Consider the following 21,373-nt stretch of genomic DNA (forward strand, 5'->3'; position numbering starts at 1 on the left):
GCTGTGAAACGTTACACTTTCTCTTTCTTTTGGGCCTCTGTCACATGGAGTCTCGAATACCCTTGACTTCCAGAACCCTATTTTCTCACACCTCGGAGGCTAGGTGCCCAGTTTGGTTTCATTTGCACGGGTTTTGTGTATGCTGGCATTTCCTTTTCCCGTGGGTTAGCATTTGGTAACCTCCGTGCTATCCCCAACAGCACAAAGCACGCGGACAGCATTGATTTGGAGCTGGAAGTTGATCCCCTGAACGTGGACCATTTCTCCTGTACTCCTCTGGTAAGGAAGAGGCTCATTAGCCCAGCAGTGGTGGCGCACACCTTTAGCCAACGCTCAGGAGGCAGAGGCAGGCAGATCTCTGAGTTCAAGGCCAGCTTGATCTACAGAGCGAGTCCAGGACAGCCAAGGCTACACACAAAAACCCTGTCTCAAAAGAAAAAGAAAAAAACAAAACAAAACAAAACACCTCTGTACACTGGCACAGTACACACTGTACTCCAGCCCCCGATGGGATCTGAGAATGTCACTTAAAATATGAGACACAGAACAGTATGATGGTGCTGCAGGCTTCTAACATCAGCTTTCGGGTAGGTGGACTCAGGAGGTTCAGAAGGTCAGGATCACCCAAGGCTACATAGTTCAAGGCCAGCCTGGGCTGTATGAAACCCTCTCAGAAAATATACAAAGATAAATTCTAAACTGATTCAGGAAAGTGAAGTTGTAAACTCTGGGGGAGTGTCGGGCGCTACTTCTCTTCCGAGTCGAATGTTTGTTGTAGATGATTGTAATGGCAGTGTTCATCTGGCAGCTCCCCTGAGATTGCCAACAAAGACCGGTGTGTCTGCTGCTAGCAACAGCCGAAGTGAAATCAGTTTTCAGCCTCCTGTTGAGGTCCTTGACGAGTCTTCCTGGCTTTCAGATGTGGGCCTGTGCCCTAGGGCACTTGGAAGCGGCAGTGGTGCTGTACAAGTGGGATCGTCGGGCCATCTCCATCCCAGACTCTCTGGGAAGGCTGCCTTTGGGAATCGCCAGGTCAAGGGGCCATGTGAAATTAGCAGAGTGTCTGGAGCACCTGCAGAGAGATGAGCAGGCCCAGCTGGGACAGACTCCCAGGATCCACTGTGCCCCAAGTGAAGAGCCGAGCACAGACAGCTGGATGGCCCAGTGGCATAGGGAGGCCATGAGCTCTCCGGAAATACCCAAAGGAGTCACTGTCATCGCAAGTACCAATCCAGGTACAAATTCACAGGGTACTGTCTCGGAACTTGCCAGCTTCCCCATTGGCTTTCTGCAGCTTCCCTTAGAAGAGTCTGTAGAATACTCACATACATAAAAGGGTTGGGCGGGGTAATGCTGTTTCTGATTTTCCTTTAAAAATAGCTAGTGACCCTCCCAGTATGGAAAGTCTGTACAGGAAGCACAGCTTTGGAGGAGGATTATCTGAGTGCAGCCAGTGCTGCTGGGAATATTCACCCTCAGGAGCATGCCTTGCCTCCAGCTTCGCTCTGTGTATCTTCCAGGCATAAAGTGTTAATTCTTTAGGATTCCTGCTTTTACCTCCTGTCCTGACTGTCCTTTCTACTGTACTTTTCAGAGCTGAGAAGACCTCGGTCTGAGCCCTCTAATTACTACAGCAGTGAGAGCCACAAAGATTATCCGGCTCCCAAAAAGCATAAATTGAACCCTGAGTCCTTCCAGGCAAGGCAGGAGAAGCTGTTTTGCACTGCACTGAGTCTGGAGCAGCCAAATATCAGGAAGCAGAGCCCTAGTTCTAAGCAGTCTTCCCCCAAGACAATGAGCCCCAGTGAAGGAGTGAGGGACTACAGCCGGGAAGCCTCCCCTCCCGCTCCAGAGACTGCAGCATCCCCAGCGTCTGCATCTCAGCCTGTAGTAAAGTGGAGTTCCAAAGGTCTTTACATTGGTGTGTCTACAGTGCAGGTGACTGGGAATCCGAAGGGGGCCAGTGTAGTGAAGGACGCGGCACCTCCACAGGTGCGTCCGAGGGAACCAATGAGCGTGCTGATGATGGCTAACAGAGAGGCGGTGAGCACAGAGATGGGGGCCTACCGGGATAGTACAGAGAGCGAGGAGTGCTCCCAGCCCATGGATGACATTCAGGTAAGACTGAGCAGGTAAGCCTGCAGCAGCTGCAGCCTCACGGCTGCTCTCAATGTATGGCTCATGCCCACACTCCTAACCACCCCCCTACTCTCCCCCACCCAGGAAGGGTTTGCAGCCTGGTCTTGTGCAGAGGAGTATTGAGTATTTGCTTCCCTTGGACCACATTTTCCTTCTTTGAGTCAGGCACTGTGAATAGCGCCCGAGCACAGGCCCTTGGCAAAGCCTTTCCCCTCGGTTCCAACCGTTCAAGAACTAAACTCTGTGACACTCTGATTGCGTGTCTTCCTTGCAAGACGACAGCTTTGCTGTTTTCAGTACTGGTTATAATAGAGTCAAGGCCCTAAAAATAGCCAGCAAGGAAGCTTGCAGACAGGATTTGGATTATCTGAGTGACTTTGACTAGCACAGCCGTCATCTGGCCATTGTGAAGGGCATCTGTGGCTTGAGGCTCATATGGCATGTAGTGAAATACCTCTAGGGCTAATAACTGGCTGCCCTTGTAATGGACGCAGGAAGCAGAGTCCTCTGAGGGCACTAAACTTGTCATAGACTAAACAAGGCATCAGGCTATTAGGCAGAATCCATCGACTCAGATATGCAGAAATAGTCAAAAGGGGAGCCATAGAACATGGTTTTCTGTGCTCTGTTCCCCAGCCTCTTTACAGATTCCTGTTGATGCAACCCAAAACAAAAGGAAAGATCTAGGACAGCCATGCCTATGGAGTGAGGCTGGGGTCTGGGAAGGCCATGTGCCTGCCAGCTGGTCCAACAAAGGTGTAATTGCTGAGTCACTCATTCCTGAGCATTGCGCCCTGGGGGAGCTTTCTGCCTCTGGTATTCTGTGAAGGAGGAGAAGCGTGCATACTTATTACCAGTAGAGTCCCTACTCCTGACAGAGAGGAGACCCCAACATTCGTTTACCAGCAACCATGTAGCCAGGAGGCTGCCCACCAGGTTAAATCCAGTAATGTTGTGGCTTCACATGTCTTAGGCCAGCACTCTCCACTGAGCACAGTCCTCAGCCCCCTTTTAAATTTTATCTTGAGACATGGTCTCATTAAGTTCCCAGGCTGGTGTCAAACTTAAAATCCTCCCATTTCAGCCTCCCAAGTAGCTAGGGCTTCAGGTGTGTCCTGTCATGCCCACCCTAAGTCAAATAATGTAGCCAAAAGGCTGGTGAACTTTTTTCTGTAAAGATCCAGGTGATGAATCTTTTTAGGCTTTGTGGTTCGTACAGAAACTATAAGAACCACAGGTCTGCTGTAAGAGCACGAAAGTAGCCGTGCACAAAGTTAAAGGGAAGAGTGTAGCTGCGATTCGATAAAACTCCGATTACACAAGTTGTTGGCTCTGCTCTGCCTGGTAGAGTTTGCCTAGTCCTCAGTATGGACAATTCCTGCTGGAACCTGTATTAGTTACTTTTCTGCTTGGTGTGACAAAACCAGCTAACAGGAGAGAGAGAGAGAGGGAGGGAGGGAGGGAGGGAGGGAGGGAGGGAGGGAGGATTCTGCTTCAGCTTGCATGTCGAGTCCATTGTAGTGGGGAAGCCATGGCAGCAGGAGCGTGAGCCGCTGCTCAACAGGGCAGTGCAGAGCCTGGGAACCTCATCTGACTGGAATGTAATCTTCCATGTCTTAGTTTTGCTGCAACCAAAATACCTGATGCAGAACCAGCTGAAGAGTTTATGGTCCTGGAAGGGTGTGGCAGGGAGCTACTGTGCGTGCTTAGGAACCAGAAATGGAGCTAGGCCTTCTAAGACCTGAGTGTAACAGTGTGTGTCTTCGGCTCTCCTCCTGTTGATGTGGTAACATACCCTGACAAAGCCAGCCTGAGGGAGAAGGGCTTTTATTCAGCACGTCATTCAAGGCACAGTCTGCCGTGGCTGAGCAGTAAGGCAGCAGGAGCTTACAGTACAGTCAAGAGCCTCAGAGCAGTGACTGCGTCTTTGTGCTCAGCTCACTCTCTCCATCTTACACTGCCAGGGTACTGGCCCAGGGGTCAGCCCTGCCCACAGTAAAGATTGGTCTGCCTTCATGAATTTACACAATCAAAACCATCCTCAGCAGACCTGCCCAGAGGCCTCAGTTGATGACAGTCACCATCAGCCCTACTCCCCTCTTGTAAGCCCTACTTGCTAAAGGATTCGTAGCCTCCCCAAACCACTCCACAGGCTGAGAAACCAACCGGTGAGCAAAAGCATTAGGCTCTAGCACAGTAACCCTCTGAGGTATTTCTACCTTTTGTGGAATTCCTTTCAGATCACTCATTCATGGAGGCCAGAGTATCTAGTGAAAACCTAAACTGTTGCATTTTATCACCACTTTTAGGAGGTGTACAAGAAATTTTAAAAATACATTTTTATTTCGGCATGTATGCGTGAGGGTGTGCAGAGGCTGAGGTCGGCAGTTGTTTTCTGCCATTGCTTCTCCGTTTACACTGTGAGACCGGGCTCTCACTGAACCTGGAGCTCACCTAATGAATAGATTGGCTTGCCACTGAGCCTCTCAGAATCCTCTTGCTTCTGTCTCCCCAGCGCTAAGATTATAGGCACATGCCACTGTGACCTGCCTTTTTATGTGGTGCTGGGAATTAGACTCATGTTCTCATACTTCCATGGTGTACAGTCCTACTTCCCAGAATTGAGCCATAAACCTTCCCCTGAGTCCAGGAGATCCAGAAATGGGTAGGCATAACTGAGCCCGAGGTTCAGCAGGTTGCTGCTGTCCACAGCACTGGGTTTTCCCAGACAAGGAACAAGGAGAGTGGTCTGATGTATGTGACACAAGATTACATCTTAGGGACAGGAAAGGTTAGAGAGGTCATTGATCTTGCCAAGGATCTTAGTTTGGTTCTCAGTAGCCGTGCTGGGTGGCTCACAGCTCCAGTTCCACGGGATCTAACACCCTTTTCTGGGCCATGAGCAGCCATGTTTTCACATGCACACACACATACACACAAACACGTACACGCAAGATATACTCACACACACACACAATATTTAGGGCCAAGAAGATGGCACAGCATGCTGACCAGAGTTTAGTCTCCTGGACCACACAGGAGAAGGAGAGAGCTAACGCCTGCATGTTGTACTTTGGCCACACATGTGCAGGCACATAAGTAAGTGGAATAATGTTTTAAAATTAAGATGGTGTCTTACCTGGAACCTCCCAGGTGTGGGTCCCTAATGGTTCATGATGCTGATAGTGGACAGTGGGCCCAAGACAGAAGTCCACTAGAGGTGACCAAGGTGTGAGGCCAGACTATGATTAGAAGACAATTAGGCCTCAGGGTGAGTCACATACTAACTTAAAATGCTGTTTGAGTATATCGGATTAAGGTGTAAACTCGCTGTCTTTTCCCACCTCCTGCCCTGCCTTCATTTTCCTGTACAAGGTTTGAGGACAGTAAAGTGGGTTGGAGGTTTCTTTCTAAGCTTGGTGTTCTGTGGCCTTCTGGTTGCAGGTGAACATGATGACCTTGGCGGAGCACATTATCGAGGCCACACCAGACCGGATCAAGCAGGAGAACTTTGTGCCTGTGGAGTCCTCAGCCTTGGAAAGAACAGATCCGGCTACCATTAGCAGTACGATGAGCTGGCTGGCCAGTTACCTAGCTGATGCTGACCGTCTGCCCAGTGCTGCCCACATCAGGTTGGGAAGATTTGCAGTTGGGTACTCTTTGCTCTGGGTTTAACTGGAGGTATGGAGGCCAGGTGTGAAGAGAGACTTTCACTAGGAGGGCACATAGCATTCTGCCATTTCCAAACCCTGGCTCTGCCCTCTCCATCTGTTACTTCCTCCCACATCAGCATTTATCGGATGTCATATCAGCTGATATGCCCACATCAGCTGAAGTTTCCTAGAGGGAGGGAGTGTCCTCAGTGGGCTTGGCATTTAGCACAGTGCCACATGGATGATAGGTGCTCAGTGTGAACTTAACGGAGGTGCAGCCAAAGTCCTGAGTGTGTTCAGCATCCTACAAACCGACAGAGGCCTCTTAACAGCCCAGGGTGGCTTCAGGTGGATCCTGTTTTGTCTCATAAACTACTAGATAACGGACAGTGTTTGTGGCCTTTAAACCGCCGTCTCTTTTTCCCCTTGCAGGAGTGCGTACACTGAGCCGCTGACTCCTTCTTCCAATGCTAGCTTGAGCCCTGCAGGCTCCCCAGTCAGTGAAGTGGCTTTTGAGAAACCCAGCCTTCCCTCTGCAGCAGACTGGTCAGAATTCCTGAGTGCGTCCACCAGCGAGAAGGTGGAGAATGAGCTTGCTCAGCTCACGCTGTCCGACCATGAGCAGAGAGAACTTTATGAGGCTGCCAGGCTTGTCCAGACAGCCTTCCGGAAATACAAGGTAATAGAGGGGTATCTGCATCCCAGATTTTCTTCCCTGTGTGTTGTGGTTTGATAAAATGTTTATTGGAAGATGTTATGTTGTATTATTATCATAATGACTTTCAGGAGCTTTAGTCAAATAAAACCAGTAGGAGGGCAGTCATCATCTTATTGTTGATAAGCTGACACCTTGGCTACAAGGATTCATGACCTAAGTCAGGGCCCAAGGACTGTGGGCTTCCCTGAGCCCCAGGGACCTGAGGACTGTGGGCTGTCGAAAGCTTCTGGGAACTCAGTGATAAGCTTAGATGTGTGTCTTTATTGGGGAGGGGACAGGGTGGGACTCCATCACCTTCTGTACATTCCTAGAACAATCTTATCATGCTGTCTGAAGCTGTTGAAAGGAAAGTAGTTGAGCTATTTAGGAAAGATTGCTGAGAGCCTGAAAGATAAGTAGTACAATACCTAATTTGTTTAAAAAAACACAAAACCTTTTAAATGCGCGTTTTTTTATGTCTCCCAACATCCAAATATGGTTTGACTTTGAAAAGCAAAAGTAATTGGAGACTGAGCCTGAAAATCATTTTCTTAATGTGTAGTGACCCCTGTCAGTGAAGTTCAGCAAACCTGGGTTATTCTTGGATGGGTGCATGACATGAGTAAAAGTTCTAATTTTTTGTGTTTGACAATTCTTACTTAGTTTGTTATTGATCTCCCCTTGCTTTACTTTTCAGGGAAGACCCTTGCGGGAACAGCAAGAAGTGGCTGCTGCCGTCATTCAGCGATGTTACAGGAAGTACAAGCAGGTAAAGCTCAGCTGTGTGTCTCAGAAGGGAAGGGCACCTGTCCAAGCAGCCCTGGCCTCAGAGGATGCTGCTGTGCAGTTTGGCTAAAAAGTACCACATCCAACCCCTGATAACAAAGACCTAACTTGAATTCCCATGAGTGAGAACTAGAGAAAAGAAGACAGCAGTCTGCCTCCAAGCTGTAGCTGACAGGGGCAAGTTTGATAGGCAGGCCGCTCTGGTGGAGATCTTGCTTGCATCACAGCTTGCAGGGTATGGCAGCCTTCCAGGAGTGCCATAGCCTCAGAGCTACTCCAGGCAGCTTTATGTCCGTTCTCAGAGGAAGAAGCAGGCAGAGTGAAGCAAATGTTAGAGTTTATAGATATCAAGGTGGTCATAAAATAGTGAAACTTCCCTCATTGAGTTTAGACTAGTACCTGTTAAAATTTGGGCCTATTACTGGGAACAGTGGCACAAGCCTCTAGTCCCAGCACTCAGAGAGTGACACAGGAGGATGGCAAGTTCAAAGCCAGCCTGGATACAGTCCTACACACACAGGCGTGTATGTATATGCTGTTGGTTCTGAGAAAGGTTGTAGAAAGAAAACCTTGGACTTATTTTCTTTGACTTTGGGTAACCTTAGGTTGTTATGTAAAGGATATTGTGTGTTAACTTGTGTGGCAATTGCAGAGAAATTTGGGGTCCCGTTTTATCCTCTGACCCAGGATTTTGGTTTATAGTATGGGTTGCTTTTGTTTGCTTTTGTTTTCCAAGTTTCTCCTTTAAACTATCAAGAGCAAGGAAGTAAGGGTTCCAGCTATGGCCAGTTGAGTGTGAGATCCCAGACACTGAAGGTTTATTGTGTAAAACGCTGACACCACAGTCTCCTTGTCTCTGTGACTGGTGAACAGGCTCCACATTAGCACTTGATTATATCACACAGAATTGAGGTTTCAAGTCTGTGATGGCAACGGGTATTTATTTTTTTAAAAAAGAGAAATAAAAATCCCCTGCTGAGGAAATGCTGTTTGTGGCTAGGAAGGTAGAAGGCATTACCTTTGGAAATTGTGAAAATTCAGAATGGTATTTTGGAAGGTAGAAGGCTTTGATCTAACCAGGCTACCTTTTTATTGGCTTTGGTTTTGCTTGGGAGTTGTACTGGTTTTGCATTTTTTGGGTTGTTTCCTATATTCAGTAATCTAACGTTAATCTTGTATTTTCTGTTTCTCCCCCAAGCTGACATGGATAGCCTTGAAGGTAACGACATACCGAGTCCTTTCACAAACCATTCCACCAGAGTCACAAACTTCACACCCATCCCAGCCACAAGGAGGGGTCATTAAGAAGGCACAGTCACCAAGCATAATGCTCCTTTTCCAAGCCACCTGAGACAGTACATCTGTCTTCAGGGACCTGTGGTCTTCTAGTGGAGTGGGCTTGGACAGTTTGGATAGGTGGACGTTTTCATGGCCATGTCAGTCCATCCAAGCCGGTGACTTTGAACCTAGTAGCTATTAAGCAAATTCCTGTTTTCTGGAATGGGCTTCACCGTGGCCCTAGGCTCCAGCACATGCACTGTGCTCAGGCCACAGTGACAAAATCTATAGAAGCTCTGTAAGATGCAGTTACCTTAAAGGACATTTGGATGGATGGAAACGACCCTAAAGCAGGTTAGGAGAGACAAGAGACATTTGCTTTTGAGTGTTCTAGGAAGTCGGCTTCCTTCCCTCGTGTTAGGTACGGCTAGGGATGCAGTTAGGCATGGGGTGGGGTTCTGAGTAGTTTGTCTTCTTAACAATAGATAAGTTGCCTTCTTGTAAACAAAAAGCTTCGTGTGATTTCATCACTGCATCAGAAATTCCCACATGGCACAGTGGTGAGCTTTGTGTTCTGAGGGCCTCGAGAAGGATTCAGAAGCCAGGCCTAACTCCTGTGACTCCCTTGGACCTGTAGCTGTGGAGCAGGTCAGGTTGAGGGCCTCTCACCCTGGCTCCTACGCAGTCCACAACTCTCTGGCAGCCTTCTAGGGTTCATCTCAAGGCTGCTGTGTGGGTCTGATGAGTGTTAATCTTTTGCAGGGTGAAATGGCTTAAAAGTGTCAGCGTTTCATGATAAGCCTTGTATTTGGGACCTTGTCACTCTGTCAGAAATTTGTGGTATGGAGCAAATTAATTACAAAATGGTGCTGACTGCTAGGTAGCTCTCTGTATGAGTAGAATCAAGAGGCATAATAAGAGTTAAAATATTCCTAAATTGGATAGTAAATTCATCTTAAAACAACTTAAAATTTTGCATTTAAAATGTTTTTGGAAATCTCTCTTATGAGAGGAAAATACATTACTAAGGATGAAGGTGCCATGTAGCAGGTCTGACAGTAGTTCTTTCCATTTTGGAAGACTGCTGTTGGCATCTGTGGTCAGCCCCAGCAGGGACTAGGGTAGGAATGAAGGAGGGGCTCTTGCCTCCCAGGCTCAGAGGACTTTCGGCTCCTGTTGTTACTGTCCTGTTCCTTCTATGTCCCCTGCAGTATGCACTTTACAAAAAGATGACACAGGCGGCCATCCTCATCCAGAGCAAATTTCGCAGCTACTATGAGCAGAAGCGGTTCCAGCAGAGCCGGCGTGCTGCCGTGCTGATTCAGAACTTCTACCGGAGTTACAAGAGATGCGGCAGGAGACGGCCAGCGCGCAGGACCGCGGTCATCGTGCAGCAAAAGCTCAGGTGGCTCACGGCTGCAGCGTTTGGTGGGGACGTTTCTGGCATGCCGCCTATGCATGCCCCTGGGCAGGGCCTGAGGGCTGGCAGCGACTCTGTCCAGCACAGGCAAGGCGCTGTGGCTTTGTCTAGCAGTACCTGTGTTGTTGGGAGCCTTTTTCTGACTGCCACATGGTGTTACTTGATGTCACTGGCCAACTTTAGCATTAATCACAGTGTGTCAGGACCAAAACTTGAACTTACAGAGGAGTCATTCTGCAGTGTTCTGAACCAGAAGGCTCAGTGATTCTGGTTTAGAGAGTAGCAGGCTAAAGATTAAAAGTAGAAAGTAGATCCAAGATAGTATCAAGTTGAGAACTAAGTCCTCAACTGAAGAAGTCTGGCTGGTGCCAGAGGCCCATTTCCACAGAAAGCTGGAAAAGACCTGGGTGTGTGGTGTAATCCCAGCACTCTCTCAGCTGAGGGGATCGTGAGTTAGATCCCACCTGGCTTACACAGCAGGCTCCTGGCTTACCCCAGATAAATAATAAGTTGTAAGAACTCATAGGGAGGGACCAAGTTATTTTTAGTCTTCATACTGTCTCCTTAAAAATTGAGAGGGCCATAGCTCGGTTGGCAGAGTGCTTGCCTGGCATGTGCAAAGCCCTTTGCATCACATAACCGGTCAAGGTAACACATGCCTGTAGTTCCAGCACTTCAGAGATGAAGGCAGGATGACCAGGAGTTCAAAAGCCTTAACTACACTGTGGCTTTGATGCCAGCCTGGGGTACATGAGACCCTGTCTCAAACAAATTAAAGAAAACAAAACAAAGGTTTGGGAGAGGCCCGGGCCGATGGCAGTGCTGTGGGAGCAGCGTGTGCTTTCCAGTACAATCTGTGATGCTATTTAACTGAAAGTCTCCTCCCAGTGCAGACCAGACCAATTCTCAGTGTCTGCACTATCAGCTTTATTGAACCTTTCTTATGACGATAATATTCTGGCTTTTTCAGGAGCAGTTTGCTGACCAAAAAGCAGGACCAGGCTGCTCGAAAAATAATGAGGTTTCTACGTCGCTGTCGCCACAGGTACACCAAGTCCTTACATACTGTCCACAGAGAGTAACAAAACAGTCCCAACCTTTCTAACCGTTTGCTGGGTCTGTGTAATGCTGACAGCCTCCAGCAAGCATGGGGTAAGCACTCCAGGTCATGGTGGGATGCTGGGACTGTAAGCACTGCCACCTGGGCTGCAGTGACCTGAGAGGGTGTGTGTGACCATGGAGACCCACAGCAGTGTTTTCTGTTGTGATTTGGGCATGAATGTATTTGGCTTGGACTAGCTTTTAGTTCAGATCTCTGACCTATCATTTATGTGCCAGTTGCATTATGGTCTTCATTGTGTTCCTCACTCTGCAAGTAGACATCCACACAGAATAGTCAAGGAAGAGGAGAAAACCCTTAAATGCCATCCAGGTTGTCACACGTGGAATTTACTCTAAGTAGTTGGTGCCCTCTGCTGGATGTGTAGAAGATAGCATTTCCCATTCAGTTTACCAGAGAGCAGCTGGATTTGATCCAAGGCGAGGGCAGGGAACTCAGAGGAAAAGACAGTCTGTTGGTCCCCAAGGATATGGCATCTTCTCATGGAGCCTTCCTAGAGGAGTTTTTCTCAGATGTGAGCTTTGTTGGCCAAGATACAGACTTCTCGGGCTGGAGAGGGACAGACTTGCTTTCTCTCTGTACATCAAGGCAGGAGCTGCACTGAGGCAGTGTGTTGTTTCTGGGCAGCAGCTGACGTCTGCAGGCGGGAGCTGCAGGCGGGAGCTGGCTCTGTGTTCTCTACTTCTCCTGTTTAACCATCCCCAAAGCTTTGCATTCAGGTTCACTCCTCAGAGATTTCACGTCAGGCTTTCTTACTCCTCAGGCCATTTAAGTTGCTAATCCCTGAAAATATTTTGCCTTTTTGTAACTTAAAGTTTAACTGAGAACTTACACACTTACTTAAGATAACACAGACACATATCTGTGTGACCATAGAAGGAAACGTAGCCATGACATCAACAGTAAAAGAAAACCTTAAAGACTGAGTGTTAGGTTGCTGGGCATCTCTAGAGGGACCTTAGATGGCAGGTGCATCCCCTGGATGCGATGTCTTGGATCAAGGTCCTCCTCCACCACCCTCCTACACCCCTCCTGCCCTGAGAGCTAGCACATAAAAATACAAATGTGAATAAGCCTGCTGAGGAAGTCCTGGCAGGGACGATAGGAAACTACAGGGTAGGCTTTCACATAATGAAGGTGATTCTGCAAGTCTCCCCAGGGCCAGTCTATTGTTAAGCCATGTCTTTGAGTTCCTTGTGACCTGGTAGAATAGCTGAGTTTCTTCAGTTGGTAAAATACCCTGAACTCCCTAGGTCATTTTCTTCACATCCTCACATGTTCACAGTCCCTTCTTCCTTTATTTTGTCTGCAGAATGAGAGCCCCAAAAGACTGTCCAGCCCAGGGACCAGCAGACTTAGCCCATGGTGCAGAGTCTCTGCTTGAGACTGTTTCTTCTTCTCCAGACCCTAATGCTGCTTTGAGGCCATTTCCAATAAAGCAGAACATCACGGGTTAAACTGTGCTGTGCTTCCTCCACTTTGTTTTCTCTTGAGTGTGAGCATATATGAGAGGTGCAGTGTAAGCAAAGCCCCTCCCCCCCAAGCCTGTCACTGAATTTCCAAAGTCCTCCTTCTGAGGGTGTGTTGTTTACAATGGATGAGTCAAAGAGTAACATAGTTAAAACAAGTTCGCTTAAAAGACCTCTTCCTAAAACAGGCTGGACAGAGGAATCAATTCCTTCTCTTTACACTAGCAGAGAGAAATCTACTGAAGATCTCACCTGTCTTGAGTGTATTATAACCAGCCTGTCCTCACTGAGGATGGCAAGTCTCCTGTGAAGAGAGCATCAGGTTTGGGGTTCTGTGCTTACAGTTTGCAGCAAAACAAAGCCCATTGCTCTTGTGTTGGCCCTCGGTGGTTCAGACGGTAGAAAAATGTGCAGTCAAACAACAGGAGCCTTTGCATCCCGGCTGTGCAGTGTGTTACTTACTTTCCATTTTTGCGTCTTTATTTGATGGATTTGGTTACAGAGCCTGATGAAGTCCTGGATCTCTCTCCTGGGGGTTCTTTTAAACTTGTGTTTTCCGTCAGATGTGTGCAACCCATCTGGTTTAGTTACCGTCACTTTCATAAGCAGAATTGTCATGTTTATTCCCTCTTAGAAGGCTTACAGTCTGTATTAGGTAGAAAACTTCATGACACCCTCTCAACAAGGTAGGTAGACAGAGGCCTCAGAAATCAGCAGGAGTCCCATTTCTAGGTCATGTGATCCCAATGGTTTTTAAAAATAAGTTGATGGGTTTTCTTCCTGCTCATTTCACATCCCCTGCCATCACCCTCCTCTTCCTCCCCAACAAGAGAAACCGCTTGGTAGTGTCTTTGGTTGACATAAAGCTATTGATAAGATTTCTGCTGTGACCCTCACATGCTAATAGCTCTCTGGTGTTGTTTTACTGTCTAAAGCCCCCTGGTGGACCATAGGCTGTACAAAAGGGTGAGTTTAGCTGCCTGCTAGCCAGTTTCTCCTTATCTTCCATTTTCAATATTTTGCTTTTTGCTTGCTTGCATGGGGCTGCAGCGTAGGTATGCCAGTAAGTTTCACATCCATTCTGAATGAAAAATAAAATAAACTAAGAACTAACCCTGACTACTAACCCTGCTGTTTCCTGCAGCAGGAGAGCGGTCAGACACATGTGCATGAGGAAGTAAGAAGGGCCTTCCGACACCACTGTCCAGCTCAGGCCAGGCGGGACACTGGCCTCCCAGCCGCCATGAGGCTGTGTTACAGGAAAACATTCATCAAGTGGTTTTATAACTACAGTATTTTTCCACATCAAATTTCCTCAAACTGGTCAAAACTTTCAAGGCAGAAACGCTCATTAGGAAAAACTAAGCTTAAAAAAAATAATGTACAGATACTACTTTCCTGTCACCCTGCCCTAGAGCTTCTGTCTCTAAACCTCTCTTTCTTTGTGTGGTGAGGTAAGTCAGGATACAGAGCTGCCCCTGCAGAGCCTCCCTAGGACATTGAGTATACAACAGATGTGCAACACGGAACTGTCACTCTTTATAAAAACGTGTGAAGTACCTTAAGCCTAGAGATTCCATGTTACAGTTGGGAGTAGCTGTCTTGGCTAGGTCAGTAGACACTGCCAAGTCTTCCCAAGGTCCGAAAATAGGACCCCAGCTTGCAGGTGCATGCTGCACACAAGAGCATGTGCAAGTACAGCTGAAAGACAAGTCAGAAAACTTCTTAAAAGCTAGGACAAGAACTCACCAACAGTTGGATTAACTTTGGTAACTTTTGCTTATATAACATTTCGAGAGGAAATTAATTCTCAAAATTAATTAATGTAATTTATATAATTCTGTACAATTAATATTAATATAAGTCATAATTATTTCAGTGTATGGGGAGGTTATCCCTGTCGATCTCTGCAGGCTGCTGCCATGTCAACTTGATGATATGGCAGTGGATTTTTATGCATTTTTCCTGAGTAGTGACTTACGTGTAGAGCAGTTCTGACTACTTTAAAGCCAGGAGTAAAACAAACCACCATGAGTAGCTGCTGAAGGAGAAACTTGCAACCAAAAGCAGAAGCACAGCCATGCTGCCCCTCTTCCTTAGTGTTAGACTGTTGGTTACCACTGAGTGCTCAGACCCCAGTGGTAGAGCCCCTCAGAGATGTCTGGGCTTGGACTAGAGGAGGAAACGAGAAGAGGCTGTACCTCACCCACTGCATACAGACGACACTTCTTTTTAGAAGCAGCAGCCGCCCTTCGAGAGAGCAAGTGCATGCTACTCACTGTAACTCAGTGGCTATCTTGCATGCTAATGCAGTTTGTAGAGCCTGCTGAAGGGAGCTGACATTCTATCTGAACTGGTTGCTTACGCACTTTTGAAGCTTGTTAGTTTCTGGTATGTTAACAGTGATCATTGTCCAGAGCACATTTTCTGAAGGTGATTAATTTCAGTGCCAACCAGAGTCCCTACTTTAATTTCTCTAGTGCCTGCTGCATTCTGCCATGAACTCTGAGACTCCCACTCATGCATGGGACGCTGGAATTTCATAACATCCCTCATGCCTCACGCAGCCAGCAGGGAGCTGGAGAGAGAGGAGCCAAGAGGGTTTCAGGTTCCTCCTGGGACGGTACCATTTATCCGACTCCTTACTGAGGGATGGCTTGTTTATGGCTTTCTGCAGTTGCTGATAAGGTCTCCTCTCGCTCTCTCTTCCTCAAGAACCTGCAGCAGTACCCCGTTCGTAATCCCCAAGTTGAACTTCTCCTTGGGAGCTGAGCATTCCCTCAGGTGTACAGTCCTGGGATGACATGTCAAAGAGAATAACATGCTTATTTTGTTAATTTGTAAAGGACAGCAAACCAGTTAGAGGTTTATATGTTGAAAAGCAGTTGAAAATATACAGTTACATTTTGTGGTGCAGAGTGAGCCATGCTGTTGGCCAAACTCCTAGGTCCACAGCAGAAGGACCTCCACAAAGGTAGGCACTGCTGCCAGCAGATTTAGGGCACCATAAGTTCACCCCAAGTGCAGAGTACCCCAGCTTCAGTGTGACCCGAAACTACCAACTGTGTCTTTGTGTTTTCAGCCTCTCTGGGGAGGGCTGGGAGAGGACACCAGCACCCTCTGTGCAGCTCACTGTGTCCAGCCTTTCACCAGGCTTAGCTCCTGATTTCTGTAACAACTGAAAAGGGTGTTAGCACCTTCTGATAAGCATGTGGTTTGGAGCTTGGCTCTCTTTCTTCTCAGACACAGTAGTCTTCTGTTAAGGGGAGAATGTTCACTATCCCGTGTTGTGTAGATGAATTATCGTTTACTTTCATTCACGTGATTAGCTTGTGATTTTAAAGGTTTTCCAAAGGTGTGTAAGGGAAGTACTGCTTTCCACATGGCCTTCTGCTGTGCCTCATGTGGTGGTTCCCAGTTTTACAGCAGAACCACTGAAATACATGTCAAGGAACTAGCAAGTCACCGGGTCACACAACAACTTGGCCTCAAGGTATTGAGACAAAAATGGCTGAAAGTGTGTGCAAACACAGAGCAGCGCCTCTTTCCAGATACAGAATGATGTTGCCCTCTGTCTTAAGGACAGACCTTTTGTGCCCCCTCATAAGTGAGAGAGGCATTCTCTGTATTTCCTAGACAGGTGTCTCCTTTTTCTGTACGAGGTAATAGGGAGGGCTTCAGAAAGCACATGGTCATGGAAGGTCTTTATGATTAGCCTCGGTGTTTAAGTAACCTATTTTTTTTTTTAGAAATTACTGGCTTACAGCTCGTGTTTACCAAAGGTGGGTGTGGCTCTACTGAAATGAAAGAATCTTTGTTAGAGGAAGAAGAGTTAAGTGTGTTCAATCACAAATTTTCAAACCACAGGTTTTTCTCTGTGTTTAAGAACTGGGTTTTCAAACAATTCACTTTGTGAGAAACAACCAAGCATTTTGGTGAGTGGTGACCTCAGCCAAGCAGCTTGGCCTTCCAGAGCAGCCAGTGAACTCTCTGCAACAGGTTGTTACCAGGTCCTGGAAGTTACAAATCAGCATTGGCTTTGCTGTACCCTTTTATACAAGGTACCATTTTCTAACCCTACTTGAAAGAGTACCCTTGTAGAAAGGTCAGCAGTTGCCAAGGGCCAACAGATGTGTTCGCCACATCTTTAGTTAAATATGGCATGAGGTTTGGATTCCAGGTGGCCCCGTGTATCCAGGAAGAAGTCAGAAATGGATGTGGAATATGTCATGGAGGATGAGTCATGGATCTCTAAGTAATTGTGTCTCACTTGCCTCTTTTAGGAAATGAATATTTTTGGAACTCAGTGGTGTGTGTTAAATTGCAGACAACATGCTCTCTGTCATTCTTATTGGGCCTCTCTGTCTTTTTTGTTTTGCAATCCAAATGAAATTTCTGGAATATGGCAAGATCTCTCTTTTCCTAAATTTCCCACAAGCTGTTGCAGCCCTGAGAGCAACAGGTAACTAACCAGAAAGCAGCGTCAGGCTGCCCTGTGGTTTTTTGATGGCCAGCACTGCGAGGCTCTGCCTGCTGAAAGCCACTGACTCATGAAGCATTTCTCTGGCTGAGCGTCATCCAATAGATGTAATGAAGCGGCTTTGCCTGACGCTTTTCCCATAAAGCCATTGTTCGCTAGAGTTTCTGAAGCAGGCCTCTCATTTATTCATGGATTCTCATTGGACATTGATGGAGTCAACCCTGTAGCTTCTGTGGGCTTTCAGCGCTCTCGCTCACACATCACTCCAGTCCATTATGATGCAGCTTTCTTTTCGTCTGTGGTGAAGACTGCCATAGTATCTCAGTGGAAATTATTTGCAGCCTAGAATGCTCAGGAAAATCTTGGGATTGTCTGGTAATTTGAATGGTCATGATTCAAAGGCTTGCTATCCTGATTCCAGTACCACCAAGCTAGTCAAGTACTTTTCAAATTACTGGTAAGAGAGTCAGAAATACAGTCCTCAGGGCTAGTAAGATGGCTCAGTGGTTAAGAACTTGCTCTTGCAGAAACTCCAAGTTTGGTTCTCAGCATCCACCTGTAACTCCTAGGGAGAGCATCTGCACTGTTGTGCGTGGACCTTACATAGACACATACACAATAATTAAAAACACAGAGGTGCTCCGTGTAACTCTCCTAAGAGGAAGCAATGCCTGGTGGATATAAAAACCATAGCTTCTGTCCTGTATTTGTCCTGTTTCATGGAAAACTATTTTGCCTGTCTTCTGTGTAATGGGACTCAGAAACAAGTACAATTAATTCATAGGTAGATAGGGAGGTACCTGGTCATTTCTAGGTTCACTTCTTTCTTAGTCCTATGTGAGCCGCACATTTGTGATTCTTTAAGAAAACCCAAACTTAAACAATCTTTAGTTGCTGAAACCTAACAAGGTCAGCTGAGGACCTGTGCTCTAAGCAGTACTGATAGTTAACCACAGGTATTGTATTTTGAAGTAGGAATCCAACTTCAAAAATTCATATCTGGGTTTACTAGGTTCATGTGCTGAACGTGTCTGTAGCATAGGTGATACCAAGCAAAACAGTTTAGACAACTGATTTTGGTTTGAGTAAAACAAGAATGAGTTCTTCTTTCCACTGGATTTTTTTGTTTGTTTGTTTGTTTCTGTCATGTGAACACATTTATAAGAAGAAGTCATAATGGATGCATAGAAAAATACCTTAGGAACCTTTTAGGACCAGTGAGATGCCTCTGTGGGCACAGGTGCTTTCTGCACTAATTGGAGTTTGAGCCTCAGCATTTATGATTAAGGAAGAAAATGGACTCCTGAAAGCTGTCCTCTGGCCTTGATCTGTGCGTGTACCTGCACAGATACATACACGCACACATACTCACACTAACAATCACATACACTCACGCACCAAAATAAAATCTTAAAGAATGTCAGGCAGGCATGGTAGTTAGTATAGAAGCACTGGTCTATTGTAGTTCGTGGAGAACACGTGAACAAGGAGGAAGCTGTGGAGATGATGGTTAAATTTACAGAGCTTTCTTGTTATAAAGGTATATTTTTAAATATGCTTTTTAATGATTGTATCTGTGAATTATAAAGCAAAATCAATTTTTAAAATTTCTTTGAAATACTCACTTGAAATAACTGTTCCTTAGAATTTGTTAAAAATTTTAGTACTCAGGGTATTGTCCCAGATCAATTTAAAGACATAGTCTTTCTTTAGAGGCAGTATAACTCGAATGCTTGATTTCATCTGCCTGATGTTTGATTTAAAGGAAAATGTAGACACCTGTTTCATCCTCAATATCCATTCAGATACCAGGAAGCCCCCTTTTGTGATCTTAGCCGGCTAGCCGGCGCAGGTCTGTTTCCTGCTGTCTCAGCAAGTTGGTGTCAACAGGGTGTGTCTGTCTTATGTTGCAGGGTGTCTTCAGTGTGTTCCAGGGTTCCAGGATTGTGTTAGACCAGGTGCAGTTTTTGAGGGTGTTTTTCCCAATAACATTGTACTTAAATTCAATATAGTGCTTCATGGAGAATGGTATCTTAGGATGAAGAAAATGGAATCATTGTCAGTTTCATTGAAACTATGATCCAAAATTATTTTTTCTATTAAAGTCTTTTGGAAAAAACAATACAGCAGGAATTTTTTTAACCCGTTAGAAGCAGAAGAGTGGAGCAGAATGGCTCTGGGGCCTAGCAGACAGGGGTTCCAGGTGCCGCTGTGCATTTACCAGCTGCACAGTTGAGGCAGGTTGCTTACTTCCTACGGTTCTTACAGTCTGCACTTAAAAAGCAGGGAGAGGGCTGCATTTTAGTCACAGGTGCTCAGTAACTTTCAACAATGCTGTAGTATGATTAGTCTTTTCTCCCCTACTGCCTTTTCTCTAGTTCATCCCCTAACAGGCTTTTGTTAGATAGAAGAATTCTATGCCATTTCATTCCTTCCATGTCATTTATTATTCCAGTACAGTAGGGATGAAATTAATGTACCTGAAAATAGGAATGTTTTCATTTCTTCTATGTAGACTTTCTCTGTGTGTGGACACATCCCTCTCCTTAAATTAATGGTCTATGATAACATCATTAATTTCATAATTAATTCAGCGTTCATTATGTGGTAACTTAAACCCTTGTGAAAACTTAGTTGACATTTTAATTAGCTCTGAAAGAAGTAGATTGTACAGGTAGGAGGTAAGTGCAAAAGCCAAGGTGAGCAGTTTGACTAGACAATAGTGTTAACTTAGGCCTATTTCGACCAACTGGTTACAGATTCTTTGGTATGAAGTTGCCTAAAACATTTCACTCTCCTTTTTATTTCACTTCAGTGATGAACTTATTTGTGTAAAGCATTGCTGATGGTTCTATAAGATGAAGGTCTGCCTTTACCGTGATGCTATCAGATTGAGCTCAGACTTCCTGAAACTCTAGAAGTCTCGGCAGCAATGCTGTGAATGAGTTCTGTGCTGATGTGCAAACACCTGGTGTTGACATAGCATGCACTTCTTGCAGGACTTCGGCAGATGGGTCTGCGTGAGCACAGACACTGCATGTCTGGAAGTGAGGTTGGCATCCGTGCATGCCTTGCATCGTTCTAGCCAGAAGGGATGTTAGTCTAGATGCTGCATGTTTAAAAATTGAACACAGACTTATAGCATGTTTCAATTTTTAAGAAGCCATTTATCAAGTATGCATGTCCAAAATTAGAGGCCTATAATCATATACTATCCTATTCTGCAACGTGATGCCACACCCTAGGACCTAATTCGTTTTGGTAGCCTTAACTATGAATGCATATTAAGCCAGGCAGTGGTGGCACATGCCTTTGAGCTCCGCATTGGGGAGGCAGAGGCAGGCGGATCTCTGCATTCAAGGTCAGCCTGGTATGTAGAGTGAGTTCCAGGATGGCCAGGGCTATACAGAGAAACCCTGTCTCAAAAACAAACAAAAAAAGCCATTACATGTAGCTTCAAGAAAAAAGGGCTTGACACTTGGGAGATATACTGTCATTTGTAAAAAAAAAAAAAAAAAGTCATGCTAAGCTGGACTTGGTACATGCAGTAAGTTAGACAAGCAAGTTTTCATGTGCAGTAGCAATTTAATATAAATGATTAAGCTTTTCTTCTAAAAGAGTATATCTTCTTTCTCTGAAGAAATCATAACAGCTTTTCACACTCCTAAGAAATGATTCAGTTGAAAGGTTGTACATATGAAACTTCTTAAATTGCTTAGAATATTTGTTTCCTTCCATTCATTTCCAACCTATGTAATCCAGCAATACTTTGTTTGGGTTTTTCCCCCCACCAATGTTCCTATTTGCCTGAGTTTTATTAAGTATACTTAGAAAATAATAGTGTTCATCGTGAATAACTTTTAATGGACTGGCATATCGTAAAATACCTTGAGAGGCTGTAGACAGAATCAGAGGCCACATCTGACTGACTTCTGAATAAGCCCACTGCCAATCAGATATTCCTTTTTCTGTCACTGGAGCAGTGTAGGAATGTCCTCAGAAACTGGTGCTTCTATTTGGTTCACCCTTCCTCCCATGGCAGCTGGGAAGTAGATGTTCCTCTGCGGCATGCAGACTGCCTGAATCAGCAAGCACTGCCTTGCACCTAACCATTCTGCCATTAATACACTTGCCATTGTCAGGGCAGAGGGACGGTCTCAGCGTGCCACACTTCATCTCATTGGGCACCACGTTGTTTTTTTGTTTTTTTGTTTTTTTTTAAGGCAAAGTCTTACATTGAAAAAAATGTGTATTGGAGTAGCACCTTCTAAGTTGCTGGTGTGAGCTTTCCATGACTGTCTTTGAGCAGTCTCACTTAAATTTGTTTATTC

General features: G+C 45.8%; 1 protein-coding gene across 18 annotated transcripts in view; it reads left to right on the top strand.

Annotated features, from left to right (window-relative positions):
* The window catches only part of Camta1 (calmodulin binding transcription activator 1), a 792,350-nt gene that overhangs the window by 767,134 nt on the left and 3,843 nt on the right, over positions 1-21,373 (top strand). For 8 of the 18 annotated variants that reach the window (XM_060378998.1, XM_060379001.1, XM_060379002.1 and 5 more), the window contains 12 exons: positions 201-279; positions 920-1,235; positions 1,595-2,118; positions 5,584-5,771; positions 6,225-6,471; positions 7,187-7,258; positions 8,474-8,494; positions 9,765-9,958; positions 10,944-11,018; positions 13,498-13,528; positions 16,312-16,344; positions 16,846-17,024. In XM_060378998.1, the coding sequence (XP_060234981.1) occupies positions 201-279; positions 920-1,235; positions 1,595-2,118; positions 5,584-5,771; positions 6,225-6,471; positions 7,187-7,258; positions 8,474-8,494; positions 9,765-9,958; positions 10,944-11,018; positions 13,498-13,528; positions 16,312-16,344; positions 16,846-17,024 (1,959 nt within the window). The remainder of the gene's footprint in view (positions 1-200; positions 280-919; positions 1,236-1,594; positions 2,119-5,583; positions 5,772-6,224; positions 6,472-7,186; positions 7,259-8,473; positions 8,495-9,764; positions 9,959-10,943; positions 11,019-13,497; positions 13,529-16,311; positions 16,345-16,845; positions 17,025-21,373) is intronic. The other 10 variants (XM_060379011.1, XM_060379012.1, XM_060379008.1 and 7 more) reach the window with 9 other exon arrangements.

Source organism: Meriones unguiculatus, chromosome 3 (genome assembly GCF_030254825.1).
Source record: "Meriones unguiculatus strain TT.TT164.6M chromosome 3, Bangor_MerUng_6.1, whole genome shotgun sequence".
NCBI classification, from domain to species: Eukaryota; Metazoa; Chordata; class Mammalia; order Rodentia; family Muridae; genus Meriones; species Meriones unguiculatus.